The 10,475-nt window shown below is 41.0% G+C and overlaps 1 protein-coding gene across 5 annotated transcripts in view; it reads left to right on the forward strand.

Annotated features, from left to right (window-relative positions):
- The window catches only part of MYLK (myosin light chain kinase), a 201,917-nt gene extending 193,851 nt beyond the window's left edge, over window positions 1-8,066 (forward strand). For 3 of the 5 annotated variants that reach the window (XM_082763002.1, XM_082763000.1, XM_082763001.1), the window contains 5 exons: window positions 372-524; window positions 1,589-1,712; window positions 2,931-3,060; window positions 4,001-4,120; window positions 5,964-8,066. In XM_082763002.1, coding sequence (XP_082619128.1) covers window positions 372-524; window positions 1,589-1,712; window positions 2,931-3,060; window positions 4,001-4,120; window positions 5,964-6,223 — 787 coding nt within the window. In that variant the 3' untranslated portion in view covers window positions 6,224-8,066. Of the gene's footprint in view, window positions 1-371; window positions 525-1,588; window positions 1,713-2,930; window positions 3,061-4,000; window positions 4,121-5,963 lie in introns of those variants that run through there. The other 2 variants (XM_082763003.1, XR_014317732.1) reach the window with 2 other exon arrangements.
- Window positions 8,067-10,475: the final 2,409 nt, after the last annotated feature.

Raw genomic sequence — 10,475 nt, forward strand, 5'->3', positions numbered from 1 at the left:
CACAAAAATATATTCAACTGAGTTTGGTGTGAAATTTGCAGTATTATTTATGCAGAACTACACAAGTCACTTGTAAAGCTGGTATGCTCCACTTTCATCTAGTTCCACTTCACTCCTCAAAAATCTTGGGAAGAGAGAAAGAAGCAGAAACATTTTCCTTTCAGTTTTGCAGTCAAAATTCTAGTTTCCTCCCCACATGGCTATCCATAGTGACCTTTGTGTCTTTTTTATTAAAAAGAAGGGGGAGGGAGAAGGGAGCTTTTACTGACAGAGCTCTGCAGGACATCGGAGCTGTCACGCAGGATTTTAATTTCCTCCATTTGCAAAATGTCACTGTTTGTTCTGTGTCCGTCTGTCTGTTCTGCCCCCAGGGTCAGTGGACTTTCTCCTTTCATGGGAGACAACGACAACGAAACCCTGGCCAACGTGACCTCAGCAACGTGGGACTTCGATGATGAGGCTTTTGATGAAATCTCTGACGATGCCAAGGACTTTATCAGCAATCTACTGAAGAAAGATATGAAGTAAAGCCGTTGGACTTGATACACTCTCTCTGTTTGCATTTAGCTGAACTTGCCATTCTTGTTTCCCCCACTGTGAACCTCCACATCGCTGCAGGCACCTCTGGCAATACTTTATAAGGAGCTCCGCGTGCCCGGCTGTCTGTGTGTGCAGCTCCCGTTTAGTTTACAGTGCGGAGGCTCAATGGAGGGCTTACTTTTAATCCTCTGCACGTTCTGCTTTTGCTTTCCTCCAGGCAAGATGCAGCCTGAGGCTTTGTGTGCCCCCTTGTCCTTTACTGTAGTGTGACCACTGTGTAAGAACTGCAGCTTCTGCATGAAATGCTCTGTCTTGATCTGAATGAGCTGCAGTTTCGCAAGGTTTAGCTCGCGTGTTGCTTTTTGAATGCGGTGCCTCTGAGTACCACAGCTTTCCTACAAATCTAGGAATTGGGCAAGAAAGAAAAAAAAACTCAGAGTTGGAAACCCTGTGTACAGCAGACCAAAAAAAAGGGACAAACCAAGGAGAGGAAACATTCTTCTTCCAATGAGTTTGCAATCGGATGGTAGAGAACAGAGGGTTACTTGTGTGTGCATCACAAACAAAATGGAGAATGGGTGTGGCTTGGTCAGAGAATTGGACATTTCTTTTTTTATTTTTTTTTATGTTTAGTGCTGCAGAGAAGGAGGGTATTAAGTGGTGGGAAAGGGGAAGTTTCCGTAACTGAAGAAAAGGAGATCTGGGACAGGGCAGGCATGAGGTAACTGGATCATTGCCATCGAGGCTCTGTTGTATATGTTCCATGCCTAAAACATATGGCTTTTCATGCTTTGTTTTGTAACGTTTTATTCACACATGAAAATGCACAGCTTTCTCTCTCTCTCTCTCAAAAAAAAAAAAAAAGAAAAGGCTAAGAATTGAGAAAGTGAGTTTGGGAAGAGAGCACGGCTGGGAAAGCAGTGCCATGTGATCTATGATGCTAAATTTAGGAAACAGAAAAATCAGCTCTGAGAAAAGAGAGAGAGAAATAATGTTAAAGCAGCTACCGTTAATGGCAACACTGACTAGTCTTTTTATGTAAAAACAGGAGTCGCTTAAATTGTACTCAATGTCTTCAGCATCCATGGCTGCAAAAAGACACCAAAAACATGGAAGCCAAAAAACTTTCCAAAGATAGGATGAAGAAATATATGGCCAGAAGAAAATGGCAGGTAACAAAGAGGATATACAAGTGGGCTTGTTATCCTAATAAGTCTCTGTATTTCTAATGTGTGTGATTCCAAGAAACACGTCGTGCCAGGCAGCTTCTGCTGCAAGGGAAAACTCTGGTGTGGGCAGCGTGTAAATGCAGTGAGCAGGTTTGGTGCCTACAGGCAAGCAGGAGGAAGGTGCACGGCTGCACATATGTAACACGTGAATCCGAGTCAGGCTACTGGAAGGCACAGGGGTCATGAGCCCAAGCGTAGATTTGCCTGTGCTTCTGAGGGTCTGAGTGCCTTCCCTCCCTGCCCGCTCTGTGCTGCTGAGGGCCAGGGGTTTATGCTACCCTTAAGAAATCTGAACTTAAAAAAAAAGCTTATCCACCTGGCCTGTCTAAAAATACCCTCATTTTGAGGTAGCTTCATTCTCTTAAACCTGTAGTCCCTGTCCTGTTGAGGCACCAAGCTCAGGATTCAGTCAGACTGGTTTAACAATTTTATTTGACCTATCTGGTGTCCATGTCTTCTTTTTTCTTAACGCTGGAACTGTTGTAGCAGGTCCATCTGTGCCGTTCTGGTAGCTAGGGTAGTTGATACATAAAATGCTGGATCCAGCTTTTTAATTACCCTACAAAATACTAATTTATGTAAATCTAATTATATTTCCTCTTACATTCTATTTTACGTGTTTCTTAGGAGCTCATGCAAGCTGTACAAAAATACACACGCCCGTACTAGGGCAATGTAGTTTGAGTGTATTTTAGTGTCCTGGTGGTTGATTCTTGAGCCTGTCAGAGGTCTGCTTCCATCATGCAGATGGTACTTTCTCATCCGTTTCGTATTAGCTGCTTGTTCATTCTTGATGAAACTCAGTCCAGCCCATAAGGCTATCGAGAAACCCGTCCTCCTCCAGAACTAAGTTCCAGTTAAACAGTACATAGCTTTTTTGCTGGCTGTCCTCTCGCACAGTGCTTCTTATCCTCAGCTAACAGAGACATTCATTTAGGTATGAGTTCATCAGGGGAAGTTTATATCTGCAACTAAATTTGGTAATTCAGACCAGCCTGCTCTGTCTCTCCTAAAACATCAGAGCTATATATAAGCAGTTTGTCCAACAATTCCAGTGCGGTTTGCAGAGATCCCAGCTAATTTGTCCGAAGCACCATTGTTACAGAAAATCACATGCTTTTTGGATTGGATTGATCAGAAGCCTTTTGTGTTATGTCTTAGAAAACAGGCCATGCTGTCCGAGCAATAGGAAGACTGTCATCCATGGCAATGATTTCTGGTATGAGTGGGAGGAAGGCCTCTGGGAGCTCGCCCACCAGCCCGATAAATGCAGACAAACTAGAGAACGAAGGTAAGAACCTTGCTGCACCACCTTTTTACCTCTCCAGCAATCGTACTAAAACTTTCGGCAAAATGTTAGAGACCAATTGTCAAGTAGGTTATTTCTCCTGTCTCTCTTTTGTTGTTACCTTTTTCTTTTTCTTTTTTTTTTTTTTTTATATATAAATACATATATATATATATATCAAAAAGTCATTGTTCTTGTATTCTGCTATTCAGAATGCCCCAGTGCTAGTACTGGCAGTAAATTGTTCTCTTTTTAAAGGCAAGGAATTAGGGCAGATTTGTCAGCTGCACTTTGTATGAGTTTGGGAATGTGTGTTTATACAAAGATTGCAGTGATGTATTAGCTTCTCATGCAAGCGAGCAAGCAGTAAAGTATTAACGCTTGCTGTAACCAAGAGCTGTACTGGGGCTTAACCATGCCTCTCAGACAGGAGCATTTCCAAAAAAAAATACAAGTAAAAAAAAAAATAACAATAAAAAAAAATAACGTGCCTACATTATTCCCCGAAGTCCCCAGTTGAAATGTGGATTTGTGGTGTATATCGATCAGAGGTGCAGATGCTTGACACTTCTGGAAATGAAGCCAGTCATCCTGCCACTCTCACACAGACTGCGGGGGGCCTGATCCAAGTTGAAGTGCTTTACCCCTCTGACGAGCAGAAGTCTGGATTTGCATACAAGCAAATTCAAGGGGGAAAAAAATAACAAAGATTATTCATAGCATGGTTGGCCTGCATGTTGATTTCTTTCTATTTATGGTCTGAATAGTTGTTCAGTTGTGAAAGACTGGCACAGAACTAAGCAGTTAACGTCCTGACTGTCCCATCAGCCTTGAAGAATTAAGTGAATTAAATGAAAGATGCTTTCATTACCATAAAAAATGCAATGCATCTTTTGAGAACATCCCCTGTAAAATAACTAACTACCTTTTCACTCTCCTCCAGATGCTTTCCTTGAAGAAGTGGCTGAGGAAAAGCCCCATGTAAAGCCATATTTTACTAAAACCATCCTCGACATAGAGGTTGTGGAAGGAAGTGCTGCTAGATTTGACTGCAAAATTGAAGGTACATTCAATTAGCATATTTCTTTCTTTCTTTCTTTTTTTCCCTGCCAGCTTTCTGCAGTGTGCTGTAGTTTAGCTCTTTTTTCCCTGTGTTACTGTTGTTTTGGTATCATTTTGGTTTACCAATATCTGCATGTCACAGCATGGATGTGTTGTAGTAACAGAATTTACTGGGAGCAGCATGGGCTTGTTCTGTGCTTGCCATAGAGCAGGAGCCTCCAAGAGTCAACGTGTGAGTCACTAATTTACAATACCAAGTGGGAGCAGTAGGATGATTTTTGAGGGTCAAAACAATTAAAATGGAAAAAAAAAAAAAAAAAAAAAAAAAAAAAGATGCAATGTAGTGCCGTAAGTTGCAAGAATTACTCTTAGAGATTGATAAGCAGAAACTAAGAACAAGTAGGGAGTCATTGTCTGAAATGAAAGTTTCAGGTGACATTAAGATGACTATGCATGCATTGTGTTAAAGGCAAAGAAGTCCCTAACTGTATTTGCAGAAGAAATAATAATATAATTGTGCTCATTACCAAAGTCACAGCTAGTAAACAGCATGTGCTTGTTGTTGTTGTTTTAACTTGCAAACTCAGGGAAGAAAATTCAGACTGGAATATGCAGATAGAACAAGTTTATGAGGGGACTCCTAAGGAGCTTTGCTTGGTCAGCCTAATACCCTGAAGGCTGACTGCTTGCATTTCTATTGCAATGAGACTGAAGCTCCTATGTTACAGCTGTTGACAAAAACTGAAGATTAGGAAGAAAAGAGCCGTTAAAACAAAATGGATAGAGTGGGTACCATAGTGCATGCATTAAAAATTAGACAATTTCTAATTTTAAAATGAGTTTCAGAACCGGCTTCACTGACCTTCTGCTTGTTTCTGTGCTCCTAATCTCTTTCACTGCCTGTGTTTCCTACCTCACAGCGGAGATGTGAGGATGGATTATTGGTGCTGATGGATGCTCAGCGTGAGGGGTATGTGCCTAAGTACTGCATGGAATAAAACGGGTGGATGTTTGGAACCGCTGATGTTCTAGACTTTCCAGTGCATCTCTGTAATGTTTGTTGTGCACTAGGGATTCCTGCACTTTATTTCTGTTCAGCGGGAAGTCACCCTCTCGTCACAGTCCAGGACTTGGCTGAGACAAGCCTTCGGTTTGCTACACCAGCCAAGAGTACTGTATAAGGGATTGTTCTTCAGCATGTACTGTACAGCCCTGCTCCGGGTGCTTCGAGTACAGCAGAGCCATTTGTTTCACAAAAGGCTTGGAAACTCCCTCCGAGCTGCATAATTAAAATGCTTTTCTTAGACTCCCTTGTTTATCCTAACAAAGACAAATGGGAAACGAGTTCCATGGTCACCTCACAGGACAGGCTGGTTTGTCAGGAACACAATAAGAGGAGGAAAATTCAGAACAGCTGCAACAAAGCAACCTGAGAAGGATTCTGAATTGTAGTTGTAGCCCTAAATACCATCCTCTTTACACCCTAAATCTCAGTGGTGGGAACTGCAGGTCCCACAAAAGCTGCACCATAAGGTAAGCCTCACACAAACTATTAAGAGTCCCTTTCTGGCTGGTGATCAAGACGTACAAAAAGCTGTCTGGAGACATTGAAAAAGTGATGGAAAGTGGTATCCAGACAGTACCTCAGAGCTAACTTTCAAAAAAAAAGAAAAGAAAAAAAAAAAATCAGATCATTTGCATTTATTTTACACTGAATTCATTGAAATATCTGTGTATCAGCATATTGCCATATCCATACACAGATGTGAAATTGGAGTTTAAAGTAATTACAGATGAGTTAATACTCGTTTATTGCAATTGCTGGTCTCTCTCCACTATTGCAGGCTATCCTGACCCTGAGGTAATGTGGTTCAAAGATGATCAGCCTGTCAAGGAGTCCCGTCACTTTCAGATAGATTATGATGAGGAGGGGAACTGTTCTTTGACTATTTCTGAAGTATGTGGGGACGATGATGCCAAATACACCTGCAAAGCTGTTAACAGCCTTGGGGAAGCAACATGCACCGCAGAACTCCTTGTGGAAACAATGGGAAAAGAAGGCGAAGGAGAAGGAGAAGAAGATGAAGAGGAGGAGGAAGAATGAAACAAGGCTCAAAGAAAAAAAAAATGATAAAAATATATTTAAAGACTCTCCTTATAAGGCTCAGAAAACCAAGTTATCAAAAGCACCTTGTGTGATACATAGGTCTTTGGGGGGTTGTTTTTTCAGCATGATCAGTTGATACCTGTTTGCTTCATGTATGGGCATTAATTGAAATCAGCAGGCAATCTAAGTTGCTAGCATGATTGGATTTACTTTAAGCAAGTCATCAAGTAAGTTGCCCAGTCTATTTTAAAATTAGAATGTATGGAAAACAAGTTACAATTATATTCTGAGCTTCTTAAAGCAAAGCAGTATGGTAACTGAGCTCATAGCTCTACAACATCACTTTCCTCAGCCAAAACTGCAGCTAAGTTGGCTCCCTAAGGTTTACTTTACAAGGAATCATTTGCCAGACGTGCAGTGAATCTCTCCAGTCCAAAGAAATACGCTGCTCCCAGAGCAGGAGCTTCTATAAGGGAAGGTCTGATACAGCCAGCATTGCAATTTCTATGTTGGCATGATTCTTTCTGCATTTGTTTTAAATGTGATTTCATTGTCCTAACTTCAGACACATCTACGGCCCTTTCTCAGCATGCTGTTGGTGCAGTTCTAATCTTATCAACTTTCCCTTATAGAACCTGTCACCTCAGCGCAGTTACAGCTGCCGACTTAAGAAACAGACCGAAAGACTGCAAAGACAGGATATTTTCTGTTGTTCTGGTCAGTTTAATATTGATTTATGATTCATATATATGCTGCTGTGAGAAGGATGTTATTGCACAATCAGTGGCTTCGATGTGCATGTGAGTGAATGGAATCACAGGTTAGTTAAAAATTCACTTGCATTTGTTTGGCAATTGCAAAACAGATTTCAACTGATGGTAAGCTGGAAACTCCCACAGATTTTTGGAGTAGTCAAAAAAAGACAGTAGTCTGGATTAAAAACTCCTTTATACTTAGCAGTTTCCAAAGAATCTTAACCTATATAGGACCTTATTTGTACCTTATGAGCTTGACTGTCGTGTTTTCGTCTTGAACCTGCACCAGTAAGGCTGTTGCCTTTTTTTAAAATGCAGAAAAAAAATGAAACAAAAAAATCCAAAACCCTGCGTTTGTTTTTTTTTTTTTTCTCAGAAATTGTTAATGCACTCAAGACTTAATAACTTTGCTTTCCTTTCACAGTATTGGCACTTTTTAATTTTTTTTTTTGTTGTTGCTGTTGCTCAGAGGTAATATCAGCGGCTGAAAGGTGATATGCATAATCCAGAAAGTGTCTTATATCTATGTATCATTCCAAAAGTGAATCTTTTTCTTTTCCACTTTGTGTGTAAAGTGCAACCATTTGCATTTCAAGGTTACCTCTTTAAAAACAAAATACCTTAAATCCTCACAATTAAGTAGTCAGTGTACTTTATTACAGATGTGTACAATATCAACCTTAGGTTGTTTGATATTACCTAGTTGTGTATGTGTTTCATATGATTTGCTCTTCAACATTCAAAGCTCAACTAATGTGGATGACACAATGGTTTTTAACTGCTTTACTCTTTGTTGCTAAGTTCAGATTGCCAGCATGTCTTTTCCTTTTCAATTGATAAAGAACTCTTGTTATACTAAACACAGTATTGCCACAATTCCTTATACAGAAAGGTTTTAATCTGATTTAGAGCATACAGAGCTTTTCTCACGTTTTTAAATGTTTTAGGCAACAATGGGGTGTATTTTGTACCTTAATAAAAATATGCTAATGTTTTCCCTGTTTGTTAAACCATCAGAATTGCAAAGATGAGAACGCTACGGCTGTAGTTACTCACAGTTCCTAAATAAATAATACCACAAAGCATGCTACTTGTATACTCTATTGCAGGCGTCACTGCGGTCACATTGGCTAAGCAAACCAACAGCTGCGGTCTTTTCCTATTCTGTCTTGAGACCTGCCTGGCACAAAAACGGGTGAGGTGGCAACAGTGAAACTTGCTTGGTCTTTGCGGTGCTGCTGCGCTTCTCCTGTCCCCTCAGCACAGGCGAGCGCTGCAGGGAGGCTGCTCTGTCCCAGTGCCATCAGGTGCAGCGTGGGGCTGGCACGACTTACAGCTGCGTGCTCTGCCATGCATCTCCAGCCTCATCGCTTGATCACAAGCGTAAACGTGGATGGGACACCATGGCAGCTCTGGTTTTCTCTTACATTTGAGAATTCCTGATGACAGGGAAATATACAGTCCAGAAAGACTGCAGGAGCAAGAGGGTAAAAAATAGGAAAAGTGCATACTTACACCAGTGTTCCTAGGTACTATAAAGATGAAGGTGTTTAACACCTTTGCTTACACTGCCTTTACGCAGACCATTCAACACACAGACTGAAGCAGCATGGGCCATGCAGGATGATGCAGAAAGTCCCTAAAGCAAAGGTTGTGAAACATCTGCTTGTAGCAACACGTTTCTTGAGCAAACCTTCAGCCCTTGAAACAGTCGTCTTTGCAAGATGGACTCTACCATCTTGTGAATGTAGTGGAATGTACTTAACTTTATTCACTGGCTGCTGGTTTCCATTCAGATAGTCGCGTTTATAAAGCAGTAAAAGACACAGGTTTGATAGCCTGAGACCTGGGCATGGCAAGGTCTGTAGGATCATGTACTGGGTATCAAAATCCACAAACAATATTGGTGATACTGCACAGATTTTTCCCTTCGCTCTCCTCATTTAATAGTCCTTCAGCAGCCTACAGGCTATAAACTGCCTCTTTTTCCCCAAGGACATAATGCGCTTGCCATCCTTCTGTTGCTGCCTGTTAACATCCCTTCTAGACTGCAGGAAAAAATGAACTGCAAAAATGGTGTGATACGTACCTAATTCAACTTTGAGCAATTGATTCCAACTTGTATTTAATCTTGATTTTTGTTTTCTGTTTGAAGAATAGGAGAAAGACTATTCTATTTTAACTGAAGAAGGATATTTTATGTACTTGAAACTGTGTCTAATTTTGCCAGCCATCCTGATTGGTCTAATAAAGGGTATTACCTCTTCCTCCAAACCTCGTCTTGTTTGTATAATGTTCGCAGAGAGCCACACTTGGGGTGTGGTGGGGTTGAAGCAATCCCCAACAGGAGAGGTTAGGCAAGACACTGCACAAGTTAGACAGACCACTTCATTCTTTTTGTATTTCTGTTGTTCAAAATTCAGTCTTCTTAAGAGGCATTGAAAATTTGGGACTGGCCATCACTAGTTGCGCTTCTGGATTTACAGAAACCTAATTGAGTTAACTACAGGCCTGTCCAACCATCTAAGCATCCAGAGCATATTTCTGGTCAATAAAGAGACATTTGCAAATTGTATGCAAGGTATGCAAAGATTTCTGTGTTGCCTTCTCTTTGCTCACAAGGAAGACAGAACAGGACTACACAGCTCTCTCGTCTGAAGTAAGTATCAGGCTTTGAAAACAATTTATTTATTTTTAGTTGCATATATGAATAATGAATGACTTGCTTCTCTTAAAATTTCTTGGAATGTTTATTAGGAAGGTTCAGAGTACTGCACTAAAAAAATACTGTCTGAAAATGAAATTCTCATGAATCATCTTTGAATTATTAAGCCACACTGACTGGAAGAGATGTGCACATAACAACACAGATTTATTACAAGAAATACTTATGTGAAAACAGAATTTTCTAGGAGAGGGAAGGGTGCTTATGTTGTTACTTTGAACTGGACATAAAGGAACTACACAGTGACCAAAAGGAAAAATAAACTGGGAATTGTTCCTGGAAGTTGAGAGAGAACTCCACAAAGTATTTACACTTTCTGTAGAAAAGGAAAAAAATATTTATTTTCATCTTTTCGTTTTAACTCTATGGAAAATACGGTTCTAGTTACAGCTGCCCTAAAAACGACGCCTGAATTTGTGCTGCTATGAAAGCAAATTATCTGGGTTTCTGCTGTTGCACCGAACTTCATCAGAAAATGAGCTAGAACCTTGGCTGCGCTCCGCTTCGGCAGCTTGCTGACCTATAAAAACGCTGAAAACCCACTAAACACCCCAAAGACGACCTCGATTCGAGAACTATTAATTTCTCTGAGGGAATTATAGACCTATTTCACCCTTCTGGAGTGAGAGCATGGGGGGGTGGGGGGGAGTATTTTTAACCTTTGAAGATGCGATTGAAAAGGGAAAAGGGGGCTGCGGGGACACCTCACTCCCACCCCAGGGCGAAGAGGGGCTGTGGGGACACCCAAGGGGGGCTCGGAAACACGCCG

The sequence above is a fragment of the Aythya marila genome, assembly GCF_965140915.1.
Source record: "Aythya marila genome assembly, chromosome: 6".
NCBI lineage: Eukaryota > Metazoa > Chordata > Aves > Anseriformes > Anatidae > Aythya > Aythya marila.